The 27,321-nt window shown below is 37.0% G+C and overlaps 1 protein-coding gene across 1 annotated transcript in view; it reads right to left on the reverse strand.

Annotated features, from left to right (window-relative positions):
- The window catches only part of LOC149532663 (snurportin-1 protein), a 105,710-nt gene that overhangs the window by 49,867 nt on the left and 28,522 nt on the right, over window positions 1-27,321 (reverse strand). Inside the window, exons 2-3 of the mRNA XM_089804746.1 lie at window positions 12,663-12,849; window positions 12,280-12,530 (exon numbers count right to left, since the gene is read on the reverse strand). Coding sequence (XP_089660872.1) covers window positions 12,280-12,530; window positions 12,663-12,849 — 438 coding nt within the window. The remainder of the gene's footprint in view (window positions 1-12,279; window positions 12,531-12,662; window positions 12,850-27,321) is intronic.

Below are 27,321 nucleotides of genomic sequence, written 5' to 3' on the forward strand. Positions count from 1 at the left end.
TGAACCGACAACAGTTACTATGACAAGTTGATTTAATTCCTCAAAGTATCCAAAAGCCACATGGTTAGGACACCATACACAATCATCATACTTCTGTTCTGAGGAAGTAATAAATGATATCAAAGATGACTAAGGAGAAATAAAACCTCGTGACAATTGCAAATGGTAATCTCAATAACTTAATGTCCGCCAAGGGATGAAGCATCTTCAAAATAATTAAAACAAAACATATATGGACCACCAAAAGATATAGAAGAGTGTGATGGCAAGAGTTGTATGAGATACTCAAGCACATGAAGCTGACGGTAGACATTAGAGAATGAATAGCAGAGACGGAATTGTTGGCATAACTGATTGTTGATTGTCTTGAAGGTTTGATGAGTGTTCTATCAGTTAATGTGTTGTCATTCATGTCAACTTGAAGGTTTAAGTGTACTAGTTATCGGAGTGGTTATGTTCTAGACTGTGCAGAGTACAGATCAATAGTGTCGTTGACTTGTATGTTGAGTTAGAGTGCATAGTTGATATAGAAGACTAAGAGATGTCTCTAGATGTTTTATGTGCAATTTCATGTACTACACATAAGTATGGAGAGAGTTGTGATTAATTGAAGTGTGATAGGACAACTAGGTTGAAAATTTTATGACAGATAGTGAATGACTTGATTAGTCTATCAAATCAATGATGTTTCAAGAGATGAAGTTCAAGATTTATAATGTTTATTCACTTGTGTATGATTCTATGATCGTGCATGATTGGCTTTACAGGAAGGTATGTTTTGAATCAGTTGAAGGAAGTTCTAGAAGAAAAATGGGATTGAATGTTTATGTTTGATCTTTAACTGGTAACATGTAGGTTATTTCCGGTAGATCTTTCACAATGTAAAGTAGGTCGATGATGTGGCAATAACATGGAACGAATGTGTTATGATGGATCAGTTTATACATTGGTAGTGATTAAATTTCTTGTACTTGTGTACGTTCCTTGGAAAAAGTGAAATAGCCAAACGTTCTTTGTTGGGTCAATGTGCAATTTCAATGGATGATTGTGTGGTACCAGTTGGGTCAATCTAAGATGGATTTCAAGTGTGACACATTTAGGTTAAGGCAGCGGATTAACCTAATGTTGAGATGTCTATTTATATGGCTGACTGTTATTTTTGCGAAGTGTGAGTATGAACTAAATTGGATCTGTATAAGGAATGGTGAAGTGTTAATTCCATATCAGTTTACTTGATGAATCCTAACTGGTTCTCAAGTTCAAAGCCTCTAGCAAGGTCAGTTTTAATAGGGTGCACAAGATCTTAACAGGTTTGAAGTTAATTCCTTTGACAGTGTGGCTCACAAAATTGAGTTAGAAAATCATTTATCGAAGTTACTCCTAACAAGGTAAAACTCTTAACAATTGGCTTTATGTAGTGATGTAATTGTTGTCATTAATGGCAACACATGATGTACTTACTTGCAGAAAACCTCGGTAATAAAGATACTTAGCTTTTGGTACTCAGAAAATTGTCTAAGTACGAAATTGGTTTACAGCAGTACATTATTTTATATGTAAAATATTTCTGACATCATATTATGACTAGCAAAGATAGATGGAGATAGTATACATGATGATGATGTGTATAACCTTGGACAACAGTACGGATAGAACGAAAAAGAGATGTTCACAATTTACTAGTAAAAAAAAACAGTGGAATTAAAGGGAAAGGAATTATTTTGTTTACAAAATAATTACTTGACCAATTAGGGATGACATCCTAGATGTTTACACTAAGTTGGAAAAGTATATTGTGCTCTTAGCTGACCTAGCAGAAATTTGTGAAAAGGTATGGTATTTATGCAAAGACATTTTGCGAAGTCATTAGTGATGCGAAGTAATGTGCAATTGTAATATGAGAAGTGATATGTGAACTTTTTGTGAAGCGATATATGCGAAGTTTTTGTGAACCTGATTTCATGATCCAAGATCGAGCTCAAGTCAGATTAGCCAAGAAAGAAGGTACAGCATCTATATACTTGAGGATTAATTACTTGTTTGAGCAATGAGCTCTTCTTGTAATTGGAAATGCATGTTTGGGTAGTGAGCTCTTCTTACATCAACTATCTACAACTCCTAACAGGGTTGAAATCTCCTAACAAGGATTCAAAGTCCCCTAACAAGGATTCTCTGTATTGAATTTACTCATTGACTCCTAACAGGGTCCATCCTCTAATAAGGAACATATATATCAGAATATTATCTAGTGGGTACATCTCACCGGGGTTTTCCCTTGGCCAGGGTTTCACTATTTAACAAAATATGGTGCTATGAGTTCTCTTTATGCATGGTTATTATTACTGTTCAGCATTACTTGTTTACTTTCTTATGCATGGTTCAAAGTAACTAATAATATCCAGTTGATGACAAAAGTTTGTAGAATACTAATTAAACACCCCTCTCAGCATTCCCTATTTCTAACAAGTGTGGCTCACTAAATTGAGTTAGAAAATCCTTTATCGAAGTTACTCCTAACAGGGTAAAACTCTTAGCAAAGTTGGACATTAATCCCTTAATCAAGTGACTCCTACCAAGGCTTTATTCTAAGCTCCTCACAAGGTGCATTTCAAAAGAGAGAACATATTCGTGGGTTCGTGGGTATTGATTCCTATCAAAGTTTTTCCTTCTAACCAAGGGTTTCCACAATAAAAAAATATTAGTGTTATTGTGTCACATGTGTGAATGATTTTGTTAAATGTCCTTTTTGATAGTTTCACAAGTTAACATGGAATGAATGATTGGAATGAACGGTTAAGTGTTGGATGTGATATTGGTTAATCAATATAGTGAAGTTTTCATTAAAATTGAAATGTAGTAGATTACTAATTCACCCCCCCTGTAATCTAGGACCTCGAGTATATTAACAAGAATAAAACAAAGATGGGAAGACATGTGACTAACAAAAGTTCTACATCATGGAACTTCTTGTTGGAAATTTGGTCAACGCTCCTTTTGGGATTCATGACAAGGGCTTAACCGACTCCTGTGTACTATAAGTTGAGTGGTTGTATCAAGCATTGACAGATCAGTCTTTTGGTGTAATGGGAACCCCACTCTAACAAGTGGTACCAGAGCTTGGTCACAGGTTCGAATCTTCAGACCCTCGAGTAATGCTAAGGGGGAGATTGTTGGAAATTTGGTCAATGCTCCCCTTGGGATTCGTGACAAGGGCTTACCTGCCTCCTATGTACTATAAGTTGAGTGATTGTATCGAGCATTGACAGATCGATCTTTTGGTGTAATGACAACCCCACTCTAACACTTCTTTCATGACATTCACCACGCCTACTCATAGAGGGTGGACCCCCCATACCTACTTGCAAAAGGTGGAATGGAGGCTTTCACCTCAAACTTCTCTTAGAAAAGAATACATCTCCACCATGCTTACTCGCAGAGGGTGGAACAATTGGTTTCACCTCAAACTTATCCCAAAGAAGAATGCATCTCCACCATGTCCACTCCCAAAGGGACCATGCCTACTCGCAAAGGGTCAAACAAGGGATTTCACCTCAAACTTCTCTCGCAAAGAACTCATTAACAAAGAATTTTGCCTCGAACTTCTCTTACAAAGAACTCGATAACAACATGAATAAGAATGGTTGTAACTCTCTCTCAACAGAGACTCACTCTTAGCAAGGTGGTATTCTCATTGCTTTGTTTATCAAAATAAGAGAGCTAATTCCAAGATTGACCAACCAGGGTGTTAAAGTTTTTAGCTACAATAGAGATTTTTATCTTTGTTCTTATAAAATGGAAACAAGACCGTTATGCTTACCTTCAGCTAAAAGAGATATTTGTGAGAATATTTAAGTCAATAAAAAGGCATGTGTTATATGTCATGTGAAGAGGCATGCGTATGAAAATATTAAGTGATGTATATTTGGAAATTTGAATGGTCTTCATTTGAGATTTGAAGAGACTCTCGTGTGTAAGACAAAGAGTCAAATCCAATCTATTTATGTGATTGCTCAATGTATTGTAATGAGTCAAGTGAAAGCCTTGTACTTGAACATTTTGTTTATCAATAAAAGTGATATTTTGCTGGTGTGGCTGGGTTTTTCCCTTCAAGTGGAAGGGTTTTCCCAAGATAAATGATATGTGTCTTCTATGTATAATTTCCACTCTTTTATTGTCGTTTATCTTTATTTTTGTGCTAAAACATTAACATGGTATCGGAGCCTAATTAGATAATAGCAATGAAGGATTTGGAACGTCATTTTGTGTAACTGGAGCGCCCTTAACTTTCTATGTAATGCCCTCCAAGGGCTGTAGATGGTCAAGAGAGAAAACTGTCTTCAAGGTTTCTATTGTGATTGACCAAAGTGCAAGGAGGGTCTATGTCGTTGTATTATCTTCAATTCTTCAATAGACTATTGATAACTCGTGCTTCTATTGGAGGTCTGTTTTACCAGAAATCAATTTGTTGCCTTCGTTCAATATTCCTTGATACTCAAGATGGGTGAAAAGAATTTTCCAAAAACACCTAAATTTTTCCTATCATTCTCATGTTGTGAAGAAGAGATTTTATTCAATCACACATTTGATTGTCGGGAATGTTACTTTCCTCTTTGAGGGCATTTTGATTTGTTCTGTTGGAGTCACTTATTAGGCTATTATGTATCGGCTGTGAGTGTTTCTTGTGTTTGCGGCAATTACATCTCCGCTTCAGTTATGTGGTGTACCCCCTTAAACGTCAAAGTGTTTTTGTTTCTTTTGTATAGTCAATATAGAATAAAAGGTACTCATTCTTTTTTGGTAAGTTACGTGGCAGTACAAAGTTGGAAGCAATTGTTCTCGTACTCAGACGTTAAGTTTGAAGAATACATTGGATGGCCCCCTAATGGTTTTACAGTATGAGGATACTTTCAAGAGAACATGTCTCACAATTGCATGGTACCGCTTTTATATACAGTTGTCAAGACCAGAGATCAGAGGATCGTATCACATCGGCAGCAACTTGAAGGAGGCAAGAGCAGCTATTCTGATATTCTTGACAGCTAGGGCTTTGATAGAAGGTTGGTTACAATTATTTGACACACATCTCTTTGGGTGTTGGCCAGGTCTCCTTGTTCACAGGTGCAACTCATTAGAGGATATTGGAGCATTTTTTATTGATGTGGTTTTACGTTGACATCTTGATAGAAGGCAACACATCGGGCAACCATTTCACAAGAAGGAAGATGGCTGGAGCGATCTGATACAAGTCCTGCCTCACGGGCCATAACTCTTATGGCAGATAAGTATTCTTTTTAATATTCCAATTTTGCAATGATTGCAGGATATACGTTTCCTTTTAAGACACATAATGAGCAGAAAGCTTTGATCTCTTTGTCAGCATTTTGACGAGACTTGAAGCAGGAGTCTGTGAATGTTAATATCTGAAACCAATTTTTGTAGCTTCTTGAGAAAATCTGGGCATTAATGTTAATTTTAGAAGAAAAACATTTGCCATGAAATTTAGAGGCGCCCGCAAATATTTGGGGAAGACATGGTTTGACCGTTGTTCATTGACATAAGTCTGAACATTTCCTGTATAACAATTTATCAGTAATATTTTTTTATCTGCCAGGAAGTAATCTTCATTTTTGCAGCTTGGGCATTGGAATGAGAGCCAATAGAGTTCTAATGATCTTAAGGGATTTGTAAATTGTAGTCATTGGGAGACACATAATTGTCCTGTGGGGGACATGACTTGTGAAACTTCAGGAAGATTGCTTGCAGCAGCTGATGCTGATTTCAGAGAAAGATTGACAGATAAATTTCACATTCTCTTTCACACACATTATTGCCATTAATATATGTTCTAATTCAGGTTTGTGAAGAAAAGAAATAATTGTTTATTTCTAGTGATTCAATTTATTATTGCATATTCATAAAGGGGAAAATGGAAATAAAAGATCAATTCAGGCATCACATTAAACTGACAATATTCTGAGGAATTCATTACGTGTGTACATGTTGAAATTAGACCAAAAGTATCTTGAATAAGGAGGTTGTCTTGATGATACGAAGATGGAGAAGTTACTTATTAGAATTGAATTGATGTTTGCACTCAGATATGAAATTTAGAGGGAGTTTGTGTTCAGCCTTAGAGGGAGGTCACATCAACTATTTTATTGTGTAGATCAAAGCCATCCCTGCCAAGAGGAGAGTATTAATTATTTTTTATAGCAAAATTTGTATTGATGCGATTGAGCATTGCACTAGTTGTAGAGGCACAAGACAGAATCTCTTTTGTGTATTTATTTTTGTGCATGTTGAGATTAGATCTCAAAGAGAGAAATATTTATGATTATCTCCTGATAGTATTTGTGCATTGATAGTCATGAATTATTAATATCTCTCATGGTTACACAATACAATGGGATGGTGAGAGATTATGCAACGTTGTTTTCAGTCTTGCTACTAAACGGATGGCACATTTTTTAAAAGGGGAAGATCATTCACCTTCAGAGGGAGGTTACATGACAAAGGGAGATGTCCAACCCTTTGCAAGTTCATAGAATAGTCAGCCATCATATTGTGTAATTATAGTTGTCCCTGCTGAGATGGAGACTCGGTTATTAAAGTTGTCCCTAATGAGAGGGAGACTCTATTATTAAAGATGTTCCTATTGAGAGGGAGTTTCTGCTAAGAAACTCAGTTATTAAAGTCATCCCTGTCGAGAGGGAGTCTTTGTTAAGAGAAAATCTCAGCTATTAATGCACTCTTCTCTCCACCCTCTATGAGTAGGTGTAGTGGACCACCCTTTGCAAATAGGCATTGGTGGAAATGCATTCTTCTCTAGGAGAAGTCTGAGGTGAAAACCTTCATTCCACCCTCTGCGAGTAGGCATGGTGAAAATGTATCCTTTTCTAGGAGAAGTTCTGAGAAAAAAGTCTTCATTCTACCCTGTACAAGTAGGCACAATGAAAGTTATGTAACTCCATTTTATGTGCTTATTGTTAATATTTCATTATTAGATTTATATTGATCCTTTATTTATATATATAAATGGTTTTGCAAATATATTTATATATTCTTGTATTATTTAAATAAGCCTTGTAAGTATTCAATACTTTGCCGCCACCCTTTTTAATATCGGTGATTGTAGTATATTCTATATGATTATCAACATGACATATATGAACTAAAGTGAGGCAACAAGTACAAAGGCATGACCCCTTAATATATCAGTCAGAGACAAAAGGTGTATGATAAAATCAGACAACGGACAAACATCGTACATCCAATGCAAAGATCGGTCACAATAAAAGACAAAACATAGTATATGACCGGTTCTTTACCCTGGGGTATTAAAGTTCCTAAACACCTTAGTAACGTGGAAGCTGAATATCATGCTTGGACATAAGGAGATATAAGATACACAATTCCTTATGTACATTTATAATAATATTTAATCAAAGAATTTATAAATAAAACTTTGACTTATCATATATATTAAAGATATAGAAAGATAATATATTAATATATATATATATATATACAAAGAGTTTGATCTTCTTATCCGACTGAAGCTATAAAACATTAACACTCCCTCTTAGCCAGGGAGGATAAACACAAGACAAATATTACACCAATGATAATATTAGGAATCTAAGGATATCTCGGAAATTTTCCATCATTTAATATCACATATGATATCACGAGTATTGATCTCCAAAATATCAACATATGATATTCACCAATTACTCAAACTAGGGTGAGATATCACATTTGATATCAAGAGTTTTGATCTCCCAGAATATCAACATTCGATATTCATCAAGTACTCAAAACAAGGTTTAGATATCACATTCGATATCAAGAGTATTGGCCTCCCAGAATATTAATGATATTCACCACTTACTCAAAATGTTTAGATATCACATTTGATATCAAGAGTATTCACCTCCCAGAATATTAATGATATTCACCACTTACTCAAAACATTTAGATATCACATTTGATATCAAGAGTACTGGCCTCCCAGAATATCAATGATATTCACCAAGCACTCTAAGAGTAATGGCCTCCCAAAATGTTAAGATGCAAGACATTCACCATTCACTCAATTTATTTGATCTCATAATACAAGTTTATTGTAAGATCGTCACCTTCCAACAACTTCTCCAATTACAAGTGACATCAATTGGAAGTCGTCACTTCCTCATGATGTACACAGGGGGTAGGCCCATAATAGTCACAAGGTTATAGTCCTCTTGACTGTGACAACTTACGATCATTTAGATAAACCATCTCAATATGGTTTACTCCCTCTTAATCAATAAGATCAAGTTTACTGAGGTTAACCAAATAGCTCCCTCAGTCTTCTCCCCCTGAAAGATAAATATGACTCCTCATTTAATTCCCTCATCCTATAGTACATTTCAAAATAGAAAGGTCAAAGCACATAGCTTACATGAGAATCAAATACTATTAAGGATATAGTAATTTATTTCTTATTCTAAGACTCCGTCTTAGAATTATAACAAACTAAATTTACTTAGAGAAGCATTTAACATTTGTTTACATTACATGAATATAATAAAGAACTCCCTTTTAATTCAATTGTTAAGGATACTTAGAAGTTTATTTTAGAATGGATGTTTCTCTGACTCTATATCATAATCACTAACTTTGGCAAAAGCTGCTTGATGTTTCAATCTATCAGGACATTTAAAGGCAGAGTGACCATAGTTGTCACATCTGAAACATCGCATTTTAGAGTAATCTACATGCCTTCTTTTCCTTTTGAAATTTGGTTTCTTCCTTTTATCAACATGAGTTGAAAGAACATGAAGATCACTTCTAGTCGAAGTATCATCTTGTAATATTAACATACTTTCCTCTTGAATACAATCATCCTTTAGTCGACCAAGTTTGGGAAGTTTGGATCGGGCAAATACTCCTTGTTGGAAGGTTTTCCATGATTGTGGCAATCCTCTTAGAGCTATCATGGTTAATTCCTTTTCATCATAAACGTGACCATTTTTAGAGAGCTGGTTCCTTAGTTAAGTTATCCTCATGAAATAGGATGCAATAGTTTCTCCTTTGTTCATCTTAATGTTGGAGACATTGTCTTTCAAATTTAGGATTCTCGTTGTACTGTTTATCTCAAACATTTCTTCAAGTGTTTTAAGCATTTCATGTGCAGTGTCTAGTTCAGAAATAATAGGGAGTAGATGATCCTTAACTCCATCCACAACCAATTTCATGGCTCTGGCATTGTCTTTTTCCCACTTATTCAATTCATCATTTCCTTTTGGTGGTTGGTCAGATTTTTCTATGAATTGTTTGAGGTCATTATCTTTTAAGGTTACCTTCATTCGTAATTTCCATGCTGTATAATTTGAGTCGCCGTCGAGTCTATCTTCAACTTTGATACCACTAACCATTTTGATTGGAAAAATATTTTAGTACACAAAATAAATAAATATAAATCTAATTTGGATAGAGTTTCAGACCTGCTCTGATACCATGTTAATAAAGTACTAAGTGTTCTGATACCATGTTAATATTTCATAATTAGATTTATATTAATCCTTTACTTATATATATAAATATATAAATGGTCTTGCAAATATATTTATATATTCTTGTATTATTTAAATAAGCCTTGAAGTATTCAATACTTTGTCGCCACCCTTTTTAATATCGGTGATTGTAATATATTCTATCTGATTATCAACGTGACATATATATGAACTAAAGTGAGGCGGCAAGTACAAAGAATGTGACCCCTTAATATATCGGTCAAAGAGAAAAGGTGTATGATGAAATCAGACGACAGATAAACATCGAACATCCAATGTAAAGATCAATCAAGAAAAAATAGAAAACATAGTATATGACCGATTCTCTATCCTGCGGTATTAAAGTTCCTAAACACCTTAGTAACGTGGAAGCCAAATATCATGCTTGGACATAAGGAGATATAACCAAGACTTTTAATTTATGATTAAGATACACAATTCCTTATGTACGTTTATAATAATATTTAGTCAAAGAATTTATAAATAAAATTTTGACTTATCATATATATTAAAGATTATATATATATATTTAAACAAAAAGTTTGATCTTTTTATCCGACTGAAGCTATAAAACATTAACACTTATGAATATATGTCTCTTTCTATCCCTTGCTCCGGATAAAAAAGAAGACTCAGAAACCCATTTTCCTGTACCCCCATAACCCCATCTCGGAAACTCAAGGTAACATTCATAAAAACCCATATTCTTTTCAAAGAGCATCAAAAAATAACAAATCCATGAGAAAGAAAACTTCATCTTTCTAGAAAGAATCAAGCAAAACACTTCTTACAAATTAATGAATTATGATCATTATGGAAAAAAATTAAGCAAAACCCACAAACTCGAAAATATAAAAAAACCCACAGCTTTCATATGACAATGCACCGAAAAAAAAAATCCATTACAGAAAACCCACTGTCCATAACTTTTTTGAGAGAAAAAAATCAGCAAAGCCTCCATCCATGATATGTTGTGGAAAAACCCTCCATGAGAATGCAAAAACCCTCGAACTCAGCAAACAAAATCTCTAGAAACTAGAGTTCAACCTGAATTCATGGTTGGTTGTTTCAATGAATGTATGAAATTAAAATTTGAATTCTCGTTTGATTCATCTAATGCTATATTCTATAATGATTCAATTAATGATCACTAATTTTAATATTTTAGATTAATAAATGTTATCATGTTGCTATGATAAATATTACAATGTTATATAATTCATGAATACATTTGAAATCCCCTGCTCCGGATAAAAAATAAGTCTCAGAAATGCATTTTCCTATCTCCCATCACCCCATCTCGGAACTCAAGGTAACATATGTAAAAACTCATATTTTTCTCAAACAGAATCAAAAAATAGCAAATCCACGAGAAAGAACACCTCATCTTTCCAGAAAAAATCAAGCCAAACACTTTTTACAAATCATGATCGTCATGGAAAAAAATCAAGCAAACCCCACAAACTCAGAAATATAAAAAAAGACCTACAGACTTTGTACGACAAAATTGCACCAAAAAAAAAAATCTATCGTAGAAAATCCACCATCTGAGAATTTTTTAGGGAAAAAATCAGCAAAGCCTCCATCCACGATATGTTGTCGAAAAACATTAGAAAACCCACCATGAGAAAATGCATAAACTCTCAAACTCCAAAACAAAATCTCTACAAACTAGAGTTCTAAGACAAATAACCTTCACGCTTGGTCGGAAAATTTTCAAAATCTGCATAGAAAACCTTCAAAATCTTCAGAGATCTGCAATTTCAAAATCTCTCATCTTCTGAACCTTTGATTTTTATTACAAAAATCACAAGAAGGAAAAAATTATAAAAGATTTCTGCAAAACTTTCATTAAAAATTGTTAAAAACTTAAGGAATTTAATTCCAGGCATAAAACTACAAAAATTAACCTATGGGCTTTGATATCATGAATGATAATCGATTGATATTCAACGAAGTACAAAGGAGACAAAAGCTCCTTTAATAAGAGAATACAAAGAGAATGTTTCTAAAAGAAACAATCCCTAACTGAAAACTGAAATTACATTAAGTTACCAAATACATTTGATGATACATTATGTGACCAAATACATCTGAAGATACATAAAGTGACCGGATAAATTGACTTAAATGACCCTCTTGAGGCAAACAATACAATATTATTCAAATTGCAGCTACATCAGCACACAATTATTATAATAATTAATTTTACCTATATCATTGAATGTTGCATAACATTAAAAGCTAGAAAATAACAAATTCCTGACTAATCACATTGTTGTTTATTACCTTCTGCTCCGTTCATTAATCTTGTCTGTGAAATCTAAGTTATATGCTAGTTTCATCTTAGTTAATATATTGCTGTTCTATTTCTGTTGTAGCTTTCATTCACACGTCGAGGGTTTTGGGTTAGTCATAGGATACTTCATAAATCATTCCAATATTCTTAAGAGTCATCAATAATTTGGTATTTCATACAGCTACATAAGGTTTCCTAAGTCTTAAGCAAGTACTACAAACTGATCTAGTCTTAATTATTACTTTCAACATTTTGCTTTGTTTTTTTCCAATAATCATAAAAGACAAAAGTATATTTATTCCAAAAGTCATATTTCACTTGCAATGCATATCCACAAAAAATTGCATATTTTTCCAGATCTTGATTTGGAGAAATTGCATCTGCCATGAGAACAATTTGCAAAGGCCCCATACTGGCAAATACCTATTGCTGAAAAGAAGTCCATCCCTGACATAAGGCAGTGGACCATTGTAAGCAGCCTGCAATCCTGCCCGATCACATTCATAAATAGGAGCAACATGAAATTGATACCGATGGTATATGGAAGGAGCCTCACAAGCCCCTGTTTCCGCAATTTTTGAGTTCAACCAAAAGAATCGGAACTCAGCACTGCAGTCATATAATGGGTAGCCTCGCCAACAAATAATATCAATTATGTAATAACTTTGATTTGGCTGCATTCACACAAAAAGAATAGCTTTAGGCTTAATATAAGCAGCCATAAATGCGACAAGCCATACAATACAAGCCTTGCCTAGAGAGCAATTAATCTTCCCAAACATACCAGCATTCTCATACAAATTTACCTCATGGAAAATGCAATCAAGGATACAAAACATGTGACTTGGGCCAGCGACATTTTTTATTCTTGCACCATTTGGCAAAGCTGATGGGAAGCAATGTAAAACCCGTCCATTGCGAAGCCTGCTTATTGTCCTACCATCAGAAGAAACTACAAGGCATCGTTTGCCGGCAGGTCTTGGCAAGACATACCTGTTCATAAAGTGATTCTTGAGTGCCTAGTGGGGACAAATAACTACTTAAGAGTAAATGACCTGTGAAATATATAGAAAAATATATCCATAGTTGATAAAAAAATTACAAGAAGTATATCTTGATAATATTGTAGAAGATACCATAGCAAATAATTGTGTATGGCTTAAATAGTTCATTGATAATCCCAAAGAATCCGAACTCGGAACTGTAGTCATATTATGGATTATCCCATAACTAAACACTATATACTTTCTGCCTTTTGACAACAGTAGAGCAATTGCCATCGGACATTATAGCAGATTTCTGGTTGGCAGTTAGCAGCAGTTTTTGAAAAGTGTATGAGAGTTACCTTTTCAAATGAGCTAAACAATTTTGAAAATACATCTCCAAAAAGTTTTGGAACGTGAGGCAATATTTAAAACTTATTTTGTTATTTTTCATTTCACAATTCAAAGCGACAACAAATTTTAATCCAGAAATAGGAACAGAAATTTTATTTGGTTTGCAAGATATTTTTCACCATGCCTCAAACTCATTGTTTTGTCCTATGTTAAGAGGTTTAAGATTCAAAATCATATTCAACAAGCACATGAATTATTTAAAAAGTAAGGATCTTCGCAACTAAGAAATTTTTTGCAATTTAGTAACATGCATGCAAGGATGCAGACCCCTCAAATGAAAGCCCCAACAGAACAAAGATATTTGCATCAAAATAAATTAAAATCATTTTTTAATGTAAGTATGGACTTCTTATACAATTCATAAAAGTTCTTCAATATAAACTTAAGTAGCCAATCCTGATTCTAGTTCAGATTTGGTTTCGGATTCTAGTTGGAAGATTTGGCAAAAAGACATTGGGCCTGATTCCACTACCACAGGTGTATATAAGGACATTTTTGTGTGTCTGTGTAGCATGCCAATGTTCATTTGGAATTAGGTTAAAACATATAATAATGATAATAATTGTTGATGTCTGTAGCTACAGGAGATATCCTGATTAATTGCGTGGTGCTCTTTCATATACACTTGTTTGGAAATATGAAGAGAAATGTATTTGGAAAATGAAGAGACTTTTGGTTATGTTGTGAAGAGTCTCTTGATTCAATATATTTATGATTGTTTTGTGTGATGAGTGACGTATTGAGTTAGAAGCATTATACTCGGACTTCAATTATGAATTATTTAGTAAAGGAGATAGTTTTTGGTGTGGCTGGGTTTTTCCCCTCAAGTTGGAGGGTTTTCCCAGGATAAATTGTTGTGTCTTTAAGTGTCTTAGTGTTCTTTATTTTGTTTACTACTGTTTATCTTTATTTGTAGGAAAAACATTAACATGGTATTAGAGTGGGTTAGATAACAACAAATAAGGGAGTTTCTCATGTTATTTTTATTTGACAATTTGCCTAACACATTCATATTGGCTGAATGTTTCTGGAGACAAAAACTCTCAAGGATTTGACAGAAGAGTTGGACAGAAACCTGGTTCTTCTTCAAGTGATAAATTTGTGATGGAGTCTACAATAGTGGTGAATGTGAAAGGATTCAAAGTCAGTTTTGAAAAATTAAAATATATATTTCTCATTTGAAAATTAAATTACCAAGATCTGAATTTATAAGTCTGGCTGTATGAATGTGTGAAACAGAGATTCAATATGCAGTTGTCTAAGTTTTGACTCTTCAACATTTGTGTTTGATATTATTATTCAACCTGTGATTAGCATTGGCATAGGTTATTTCAATCAAGGTTCTTAAATAAATATTCCATTGTGAAGTTTGAAATTCACGTCGCAGTTTTGAATAAGCCTGAACTTTAATACAATGGAAACCAGCGATTATTTATGTGGGGGCCACCAGATATGGATGTGAGGCAAATAATTTATAGATATGGGTCAGAATTCACAATTGTGCGAGATCTTTCAACTTTGTAGGTTTCAAATAAATAAAACAATCGTTTGGTCATATTTTTTGCAGATGCGATTTTTGGGAGACAGCTTCAGCTGCTAAAACATTTGATTTGATTTTGAAATAATATTAAGTTTAGCCATTTCTTGTGGTTCCTGATGGAATATGAGAAAGAATTATATTTTCATAACAAGATTACATATGGGTGTGTTCAATGTTTCCCATTGTTGTCATAAAGGGATCAAATATTTTTTGGAAACATTATTAATATCTTTGGCATGTGCAATAACCCCAAACACTTATAACTTTGTTGAACACCAATTTCCTTACTAATCAGTTGTTTAGCATTTCATCAAACACTTTGGTAGCCAACTCTGATACTACTGAAATGGCCATGACTTATCACTTCTTTCAAAGCTGATGGATTGCCAAATATTCTTTTTTGTTTTTTCTTCTTTTAATGTTTTGATGATATAAATGCACGTTAAGAAAGAAACACTAATATGGAACTCTGAAATGAAAAGTAATTCTCCCAACACAAGAATAAGCAATTCTCTCAACACAGGAGTAACACTGAAATTCATTGAATAACAACAATGGCTGCAATGGTATAAGTAAATACAAGAAATGAACCTGGAAGTGGGATAGCTCATAGAATGGATACAGCAGACACCATTATGCTTTCCATATTTACCCCAACAAATTCAACTTAGGAGATGAATTGCAACATTGTTCCCAATAAGAGTCACATCCACAGGTCTGGACACTAGACAATGTGTAGCTACAGCAGCCCAATCTGGTCACAAACATCATGCCAAACTGGTAACAAAACACCAGAAGCAAGGTGGATATGCACATTTCAGCCAGGCTTCCAATGCCCACGTCTTCCCTTCCAAACTGAAAAATTCAAAGCTTCCCAGTAAACACCCAAGTATGCAATAACCCAGACGCCAGGATGCAGCTAACAATGGCGCCCAGGATGCAGCAGTCAAGGCGCTCTATCAGAAGATTAATGACCACCTAACACTCAGACCCAATGGCACTGAGCTTGCAGAACTTAGCCACCCAACTCATTCAATTACCTTCAGTATTTGATGCTCTCAATTTGCATATATAAGAACGATTAGCTACATCAATCAATGGTGCCCTCCAACCACAATAATCACAGCTCAAAGAAGATAACAACAATCTCAAATTTCTACACTTCCCAGCTACAGTAGACACAGTTTGAGAAGTCACAGACAATTCTTCTGAAATGCCAAATACCAATTCCACTATACCTCAGCAATGGATCGGAAAAATCACAACCCACAAACCCTCACCCAAGACAATAAAAAGCAATAGACAATTGGATGCCTTTCTCTCCAAATGGACTCATATTTATAACACAATATGGCACTTAGCTTCTTCTTCACACTTTTCACTTAAGAAGCTTCATCTTCACAACACCATTTTATAACATTAAATAACTTTAAGTGCCATAGTAATAATAAAGCATCATTAATCAATTAATAAATATGAACCCATCAATAAATAATCTCCATCCAATGCAGAAGATGACCAACTGCAAGCACCACCAACTGCATTGCCAAATATGGCAAATGTCTAAAATAGACTTACTAAAAATAGCAGGTCTGCAACTAAGATCCTAAAATGTCATTGCCATCTCACGAGGGTCACGATAATGAGCTGACCTAGCCAACCATAGAGACCTGCTAAACATGGGGACATTACAGCATGAGACATCTATCGCATAGTGCATCCGAAATATATGTAAATGGAAAACCACAAATATTGTGATTCGAACCTTTGGGAATTTATAAAGTTTGAGTGAAATATTCAAGAAGCCATTTTTTTATTGGCTGAAAAAATTATCCGATAAGAAGGCATTTCTACAGTAGTCCAGGGACATTTTCCAGTATATCCAGCGGCACTATACTTGGAAATTATCGAAGGGCTTACAATCACTCTAAGTTGGAAGGAATAAATCTGAAAGGTGAGTAAGGATGGAAGACTCCCTTACTCATGCCCCTAGGCAACTACATGAATCACAGCCAGACAGAAGTCGAAACACTTAGGTATTGAGAACCATAGAAGAGCATTCTTGTGCATTGGAAGCTTATAGAAAGCTTGGATACAAACTCAGAATAAGAATATTGTCAGAAATGTTGCAAATCTGAAAACAATTATTCAACAATAGCCTCAAAAGAATTCACATCTTCGCTCACAGGCCATTTTTGTGCGTATCTTCTGGAGTTTTACAGTGTGTGTAGAGATTTATTGATATGAAGATCTTGTATTGACTTCTTCATCATTACCATGGGGTCATTTTTGTGGCATTCACTATCGAGTTGGAGGCTCTGCTGACTCAATTAAAGGCTTTTTTGCTTAAGGGGTTCAAGTATCGCCTGTAGAGGATTATTCTTTGACTACAATAAAGATAAGGATTTTTTTATTATACTCTTGAATATTGTATCTGAATTTTATAAGTTAATTCATGCCATAGTATTAAGAATAGAAAATGATGTCTATCTTTAGCATTGATTTGCATATTTCTCTTCAAATTAGTTTAATTATTTGAACTACAAGTGATCTTTCCTAAAATGCTTTCAAGACGGATCAAGAAGCAAATGGGATGATGAGAGATTACATGCAAAGTCATGTAGGTTGTGGGGAATGTACATGAAGGCGTTGCTTGCAACCATAGGATTGAATTTGTGTCACATAACTTTGTTATACAAGAAGTGTTAGAAACAATAGTCCACCAGGATAACTGAGAGGGGGGGTGAATCAGCTATCTGACAATTAAAACATTTACTTTCTTTAAACAAACTTAACCATTCAACCAAAGTAAACAGCAACCATAATAAAATGCACATAGACAATTACACCATATCTGTTGACTAAGGAAACTCTTGATCAGAGGGAAAACCCCAATGGGAATGATGCCCACAAGATGATGTACTAACATAAAAATTCCTTGTTAGAGGATGGACCCTATTAGGAGTCTATTACAACATTTAGTACATAGAGTCCATGTTAGGAGACTTTGAATCCCTGTTAAAAGATTCCAACCCTGTTAGGAGTTGTAGTACAATGTATGCAAGATGATCCCACTACCCAAACATGCAATTTCAACTACAAGAAGAGTTCATTTCTCAAACAAGTAATTTACTGTTATGATCTCCTCTCCTTTGTTCTATCAACTAAACCAATTCACTGCCAGACCTCGTAGACTAAGTCACGAACCTCGGATCCAACTATCAAACCTCAAATCACTCAATAAAACCTCAGCAATGAAGTTTCCTTCACTTCTGCACTGCTCTGCTTAACTTCGCATTTCTCTATTGCTTATAATCAAACATAAAAACATATCATTCCATACCATCATAAAGGAAAATGTCCTTCCCTTATACCTAGTCTTTAAAACAATTCTTTGAGTCGGTTGTTAGACCTTCTCAATTAATTGTTATAGGACCACATTAAGAACATGTTACACTTAGCGATAACATTAATCTTTCGCTTTGCAACTTGAATAACTCTCTGTACATGCAATAGTATGACAAGCGACCTTAGCCACGTCATCACCAACATGTCTTCTTCATGTCCTCAACCTCAACTCTCAGAATATCAATTCTGCAAAGAGATATAACAAGTTTACCAAAACATGCCTCTGTAAACTCTATCTCAGAACAGACATCACTGTCATCAGGAAATAATGTATTGGGATGTACCCGTCAAGGTATCGGGATGTACCCGTCGGGGTATCGAGATGTATGTCGTAAGGTTGCCATGTATCGAGATGTATCGAGAAGGTTCTATTATTGTAGCCGACATGTTGTATGTGGCCGACGGATACCTTCGAGAAGGTTCCTCGAATAGTATTTATATCCCCCTTCGTGATCATTGTAATCAGCAGATCATCAACATGATAAGCATAATGTAATGTTTTGGTATATGCGAATATAATAAGGAGTTCTGCTATTCATATTTGCTATTCTGTTCTATTATCTGTATGCATTAATTTCTTTACCCAGTATGGTAAACATTTGGCGTCATTGCCTGATGGACCTGGAAAGGCAGGAGAATGAAGAGTAATGTCGAATCAGCTGAACAAGAATAAGAACAAGCTGAAGGACAAGGACGAAATACGCACAGCGCATGGAGATCTCATTTTGGCGCAGCAAGCCGAACACAGGAGGTTCCAGAAGATTGCTGCCGACAAATGTAGAAGTGCGGAAGCATTGTTGGAGGAGATGCGACAGCGGGTGGAGTTGGTGGAGGAAGCACATGAGGAGTTTTTGAATTGGTGTTCGCCGAGGGAAGAGAATCCAAACGGAAGAGAATCGACTCGCACGACTCGAAGTGCCGACAGAACAAGAGCGTGGAGTGAACTCTTCATCCACGATACACTTCCAAAAGGAACAGATTCGCTTACCAGAGATCCTTCTTCTCCAAACAGCACAGCTGCCGGGATACCAAGCGTCAGCGTCGGGATGGCAGGATCAAAGGAGAAGTTGCCTAAATTTGATGGTAATGAAGCAGCTGATCTCATCTGACATTGTAAAACTTGCGAAACGATTTGGAGGGCCAATGGCGTAACAGATACAAACAAATGGGTGAGGCAATTTCCAACAACCCTACGGGGTGTCGCAATTGATTGGTTTACGAGTACCGATCCACAAAAGTTAAGCAATTGGGATGACATTAAAAAGGAATTTTTCGCAGAATTTCAACTTTTGCGCAACGATAATGAAATTGTAGGAGAGATATTCAATACTAAGCAGGGAAAGAATGAAACAGTTCGAGTCTTCGCACGAAGGTTAAAGGACTTGATCAATAAAATGGAGAATAAGCCGACGGATGGGTTACAGAAAAGATGGTTCATTGAAGGCCTTCAACCGAAACTGCGAAAGAAGGTGAAGATCGTGCCGCCAGCAACATACACTGAAGCGTACAATCGAGCAATGAACCTCGAAAGTGAGCAAAAGACAAAGAAGAAGGAGAGTAGCTCGTCCGATTCAAATGACGACGAGCCTTCAAGAGATTATAGCAACGACGATGAAGGCAGCAAAAAGAAGGTTCGTGCCCTCCAGAAGGACATGATTCGAATGATGAAGGAGTTCAAGAACATGAACAAGGAGACTAAGGGCAATGAGCTATGGTGCACGGAGTGCAAGAAAGAAGGCCATACGAAGGGATCCTATCCGAAAGATCAATTTCGTGAAATTTGCCAAATCATGGGACATTCAATAAAGGAATGCCCTTTCAACCTGAAAACAAGAACATCGTAGCAAGTGTTCCTGACACAGGAAGCGTCCACGACTGGAGGGAGCAGGAACAACAGTATGGAGGGTGCCATATTGGGAGGATATAGAAATAATCGATGCGGTCAAAACAACAACAATAATGGCCGGAGGAGTCGAATCCAGTATGATGCAAATGGCCGGCCAATAGTTCAATGCCGCGCATGCAATCTGTGGGGTCACTTCGCTCAAGAGTGCACAATGGCAAACACACCGAAGTTGTTATGCAGGTGGTGTGGACCTAGTGATCATGACGATGCTAAGTGCCCGAAGTCTAGAGTAAACTTGATCACTGTCGGACGAATGAGGAAGAGGTTTTGGCGATTACGCGGAAGCAAGCAAAAGAATACCCAAACCCGGCCGAAGAAAAGAGGAAATTTGGGGAAGCGCGAGCAAAGATTGAAAAGGCGTCGCACATGGAAACATCTCAGTTGAACTCCGTAGAACAAAACATCATATGGCAAATTTTGCAAATGGAGGTACCAGTCAAGATAAATGATTTGCTTCCTACAATGCCTCAGCTCCGATCCGCTCTCACAAATATGGCACTAGCTCCGAAGATACCAGGAGAACAAGGTAAAGGGAAGGAAATTGCTACAGGCAGAGAAGACCAAATGTTGCTAGCCATTACATCCGGACGGCATCCGGCGGTCGTCGAGATGGGGATACTCGGACATGTTCTCACAAACACAATAGTCAACGGAGGGTCCGGCGTAAATGTCTTACCCGAGGAAACCTAGAAGAAGTTGGGACAGCCAACGTTGTGGCTCCCTAAATTTCAGTTGCTCACAGCAAACCAACACGGCATTAAACCTCTCAACGTCCTGATGGCACAGCCGGTGATGATTGGCACACAGCAGTTCCTGCTGGACTTCATTGTGATTCCGTTGAAGAGAAAAGGATACGATGCCATTTTGGGCCGAGGGTGGCTGATACAAGCTAAGGTTAAGCATGACTAGAAGAAGAATACCCTATCAATGGAGTGCGGAGGCAAAAGATTCATAGTTGACCTGCACACACAAATGGTAGGTGAGGAGGCAACATCGTCAGACTCAGAAGGTGAAAGCGACAATGATGATGAGGGGAAGAAGAGAATGGAACCTGATAAAGAGGGAGTATTGAGACTAGGAGAGTCGAGTGAGGACGATCTAGACTCGTTGAATGGCCTTTTCCACTAGCAAATGGAGGATTACGAGCTGTTTCCGAGCTGTAATATGTTAAGGCTCGACAAAGGTAAGAAAGAAGGAAATGAATGTCCAAAGGAACACAGAAAAGCCGAAGAAGGAAATGAATGTCCGAAGCGACACAAAGAAGCCAAAGAAGGAAAGGCGGGTATGACTGAAGTTGAAGGAAAGAACATTACAGTATTCCACTGTACGACTGCATAAGAAGAAAGTATTACGTCGAACCACAGATATAGCAAAAAGGTGTCGGTAGCAAGGAAGACACATCATACGATCTGCACAAGAAACAAAGAGGAAGGGTTCAATAAAAGTTGCAGTAGCACAGAGTGCAGGTGTTATTGACGGCCAGAAGGGGCAGCTGACGGAGTCCATGGTACCAAGCTTTGGGAACAAACTGGGCAATAGGGAAAATCAGATGGAGAGATCGTGTACCTTAAATAAACTTGATGAGCAACGATTGCAGGTACAAGGGGCCACGGAGGTGAAACAGAACAGGCGCAAAACATGACACGATAAACACCTGAAATTGAATAAGTTCCAACCGGGACAGTTGCTGTTGAGGTATGACAGACGGAACAAGATCAAGCTAAGCAAGTTTCAAGTGAAATGGGTCGGGCCATACCAAATTCGAAAAGTGGGTGATAACGGAGCAATAAAACTATGGATGCTAGATGGAACGGAAGTGGTCGACGAAGTGAATACGTCGAAGTTGAATGTCTACTATGAAAGAAGTAATGCACCTCCGTGGACGAACTGAGAAAAGAACGACTATAAATACTGTATATATGTAAATATTGTACATATGTAAGATAAGTAAGGGCAGAGTTAGATTTATAATTTTTTTAAAATTAAAAAAAAAACACCGTACGGGTTTTGGTTACATTTAAGTGTTTGCCCCAGGACCCTGCGAGGGCGCTGCCCCTCAACCCTGTCGAGGGCATTGCCCCTTGGACCCCCACTCGTTGCGGATATCAATCGTGGGAAGTGTGACCAGTTGATGAGACCTAGAGCTGCTGCAAGCATAGCGTGCCAGAGGTGAAAAGATCTATGGAACAAGCATTTTGAGAGGGGCATTACACTTGGAGGAGGTGTTGGCCGTGAAGCTGTCTTGGTGGATGCAGGGAGAGCTCGGGAGGAGTTGATCATCCAGCTGAAGGCAGTTCAGCGACACTTGGCTTAATGGACCCAGAGTTGGAAGCAGCGAAAGCAGCACAGGTGGCTATCAAGGGCAGTCAGCTTCAACGCAGTCGGTCTTCACAGTCGGAGACACAGCCTTCGAGTTCATGATGTATAAGTCCATGTTCTTTTTGCTTTATGAATAATGTAGTTAGTTGTTTTTTTTTGTCTAGTCGTCGAGAGACAACTTTTCTTTTTGGGGGGGATGATGTCGTCAGGAAATAATGTATCAAAATGTACCCGTCGGGGTATCGGGATGTACCCGTTGGGGTATCAAGATGTATGTCATAAGGCCGACATGTTGTATGTGGCCGACAGATACCTTCGAGAAGGTTCCTCAAATAGTATTTATATCCCCCTTCGGGATCATTGTAATCAACAGATCATCAACATGATAAGCATAATGTAATGTTTTGGCATATGCGAATAAAATAAGGAGTTCTGCTATTCATATCTGCTATTCTGTTCTATTATCTGTATGCATTGATTTCTTTACCCAATACAGTAAAGAATCACCAAAACTTACATAACTTCTTCTATACTTATCCTTTCTTCTTCCAACGTTAACTGCATATACTAGATACTCAGAAGTATCTCCCATAACCTCGAATAGTGTAAACACTCAACTAGCCGTTTGTACCAACTTGATCTTTTCGTTGTTCTTCTATCAAATACCACAGAAAACTGCTATGTTGACATCAATGAAAAACTCAGTCCTGAATGTAACATATCATCATACTAATATATCTACAGTACTCCCCCATAGGAATATTATCAACATCCATTGTTTCAACCAATCTTCTAACAATCTCCCCCTTTGGCATTGATGGCAACATAGATGAAAAACATCTAGTGCTAAGAATACCAACAAAAGATTGATAATCTTCTTTTTCAAATCCTCTTCATCAACCATTCTCCCCCATTGATATATCTCAATGTGCTTTCTATCAAACTGTCATTCAATGTTGTTTCTCATGCAATACTTCTCACCATAGTTACACCGCCCTGGGAGACGGGGGGACGAGGGGACGGGGGGACAAGTTTCCGAGACGGGGGGACAGAGGGGCCTTGATTTGGGGACGGCAGGGGGACGACGGGGGGACGGCGGCGAGGGATGGGGGGGTGGCAGAAGGAGTAGGGGTGTATATACTATACATATGGTATAGCATATACCATATCAACTGGAATATCATGATTCATGATCAAATGACAAACAAACAATGAACATTAAACATTGAACATCAGCAAATAATAAATATTAGTCTAAACTCTATATATTAGCCTTCAAATCAATAGTATGAGTATGTAGATTCTACTATCTAATAGTAATCAATGATCATATGAGTCATGACATAAAGATGATTACAATAAGTATCATGTGCCATGAATCATGATATCAAAATAAGTATATAATGCAAACAAAAACTACAAGTCTCCTAGAGTCCAAATCAAAATGTCAAATCAATGGAGACTCCTTGGCGTCCCCCCACAATGAAGGAGACTTCTTGGCGTCCCCCCTCAATGAAGGAGACTCCTTGGCGTCCCCCCGCACCCCCACACTCGGAGACCTCTAGCCGTTTCGGAGACGTCTCCCCCGTCTCGGAGACCTCTAGCCGTCTCGGAGACGTCTCGCCGTCTCCGGCGGCGGTGGCGCTCTAAGTGGCGCCGCCCGAAACGCCGAGACGCCGTCCCCTCGTCCCCGAGACGTCCCTGTCTCCGAAACGGCCCAATTTTTTGGGGGGGGGGGGGACGCGTCCCCGTGTTACACTGCTTCTCACTCAACATAATGTTTTTCATGCAATATTCTCCCCCATTAACATTAATGTCAAAGGTTTCAAAAACTAACATCTCTGCATCAAACTCTGCAACAAGTAATACTTACTAGCTCGAATGTCAAGAGACACTGTTCAAAACAACATCCAAGAAGAGTCCAAGATGACTTCGTCCATCACAAATACTCCTCCATATAGAAAGCATCAGCATTTAGTCTAGACAATAATGGTGCTCTATCATCCTGGACTAATGCACACTTGCATCTTCTACTCTGATGTAGGAAAGGGCATAACCCCAAGCATACCTCGCAAATACTCAAAAGTGTCTTTGGGAAGAGGCTTAGTAAATATATCTGCAATCTGCTCTTTAGTGCTCACATACTCCAATCTGATTTCCTTTTCTGCAACTCTCTCTCTCAACATATGATACTTAATAGAAATGTGCTTGGTCTTAGAAGGCAATTTTGGATTCTTAGACATATTTACCGTGCTTGTGTTGTCACAATGTATGAAAACAGGTTCACTAATTTCTATCCTTATATCCTTCAGCATCTGTATCATCCAAATGACTTGATTGCAATTATTTGCTGCTACAACATACTCTACTTCCGCTATACTTTGTGATGTACAATCTTGCTTCTTGCTTAACCAAGAAACCAATCTTTCTCTAAGAAAGAAGTCTCCACCACTGGTGTTTTTTCTATCATCCATACTGCCTACCCAATCTGCATCAGTCTAAGCACTTAGAGTGAAATCATTAGATCTATCATACCACAATATGAATTCTAATGTTCCTTTCAGGTATCTCACTATCCTTTTGACTATTGCATAATGTGTTTCTTTGGGATCAGCCTAGAATCTTGCAACAATTACAACTGCATTTTCCATATCCGGACTTGTGTGAGTCAGATATTGCAATCCTCCGATCATAGATCTGTACTTTTTCTGCTCAACAATAGGTGTCTCATCCTTTGTAGATAACTTGTGTGTAGTTAGATAGGTGTTCCAACAGGTTTGCATGTTTCCAAACCAAACCTTTTCAGTAAATCCTTCAAGTACTTAGTCTGAGAAATAAAGATTTCTTATTTATCCTATACAATCTACATTCCTAGGAAATATTTCATCTCTCCTATCATACTCATTTCAAATTCTTTCTTCATCTATTCAACAAACTTCTCACTTTCTTCATCATTTCCTCCAAATATGATATCATCAACAAATATTACCAAAATCATCAAACCATCATTAATTTCTTTCCAATATAAATTATTGTCTGCCATACCTTTGCTATATCTAACTTTTATCAAATGTTTATCCAACCTTGCATACTAAGTTTTGGGTGCTTGCTTCAATCCATACAATGCTTTCCTCAGTCTACACACTATGTCCTTGTCATCTATCAAAAGACATCCTTCAGAGTTGCTCAATGTATACCTATTCTTCAAGTTCTCCATTCAGAAATGTTTACTTGACATCCATCTGATATACTTCGAATTTCTTTTGTGCTACAAACTAAGAATAATCTTACTGCTTCTATTCTAGCCACTGGAGCATAAGTCTCCTCATAATCTATCCCTTCTTGTTGTGAGTAACCTTTACATAACAATCTTGCTTTGTTTCTTACAACTTCGCCTTGTTCATTCATCTTGTTTCTAAATACCCATTTAGTTCATATCACATTCTTCTCTGTTAGTCTGGGGACCAATTCCCATGTCTCATTCTTTACTATTTGATCCAATTCCTCTTTCATGGCTTTTTTTCAATAATCATCTTTACATGCTTCATCTGCATTCTTAGGCTCAACTTGAAATATCGAGCATAGTTCTTCATTTACTCTGCTTCTTATCATCACACCTTTGTCTTTGTTTCTGATGATCTGCTCGGATGGGTAATGATCATATTCTTTCTAGAAGTAGGAGTTGCTATCTCAACTCTTGGCTCTACTGAAGGTTCCGAGCTTTCTTCTTCCCTTGGCTCTCCTTCATTTTACAAATCATTGTTAGTCTCAAGAAATACTTCATCATTCCTTGGCTTAGTAACAACATCATCATCGGAATTGTAATCAATTATTCTCTCTTGTATTTTAAATTTCTCATCAATTCTCACATTTGCACTTTCCATAATAGTCTTAGTTCTCTGATTATAACTTCTATAAGCCTTGTTTTTCAATGAATAACCAAGAAACATACTATTGTCACAAAGGTTTGCACCCTTGTCCAAAGTTTTTACCTAAGAACAACCTTGTGAAACATGGAAACAACCTCCAAGCTGTGGGACTTGAACTGTGAGGTTGAGTCTCCGGAGAAGGCCGACTTCCTTTACTATCAGGATGCACCTAACTACTATTGGAGAGGAAAAGGGAGAATGGAATGCATGAAAGCAAATCTACCTACTCTAACCTAAGGAGGTGATGCACCAAAATAGAGTGTTCAAACCAATCTCTGCCCATATATGCACTATTGAACCATCATGACACCAAAAAACATACACATCTAGACTTGCTTTAATCTAACAACCACATGCAGATCAGAAAACCCAAATGGATGACACAAGGAAAAAAAGGATTCACTTATATATCATTCCTAGGCCAAAAGAGATACAGTCATGCGAGATTGCAGATATCCACAATACACCAATGAGAGGCAAATAGTTCTTGCACTTTACATCAATGGCTGAAGGAGATAAGACAGAATATCATATAATTCAGAGGCAAAAGGAATTTACACATGAAATTGCAGAGCAATATCAGAGAAAACAGAGAAGAGTCGACCACACCAAAATCTACAAAAATTGCCTTTATAGTTCAGGCATAATTGAGATGTCCTCTAACTGAAGTTACTCCACAACCACCGCCATTAAGTCCTACAGAGAATAATCATGCAGATCTAGGGTGAATCCAACCTTGGCACAGATTCAGATACCATGAAATCTGATATTTTGCAGAAACAGGGCCTCGAGAAGACAGCAAACGGCGCCATTAAACCATTCTGACCAAGTAGATGGGTAGGATCAGAGGTGGAGTGCAGCATTCACTCAAGAGTGGTTGGCATTGATCACAAGGATCAAATCGCGCAAGAAAATTTGATCTCCTTCGTTTCTAGCTCGTGAATCAGCAAAGTCAAACAGTCAACC

This window comes from Cupressus sempervirens, chromosome 10, assembly GCF_028749045.1.
Source record: "Cupressus sempervirens isolate cs-2001-9-10 chromosome 10, ASM2874904v1, whole genome shotgun sequence".
Taxonomy (NCBI): domain Eukaryota; kingdom Viridiplantae; phylum Streptophyta; class Pinopsida; order Cupressales; family Cupressaceae; genus Cupressus; species Cupressus sempervirens.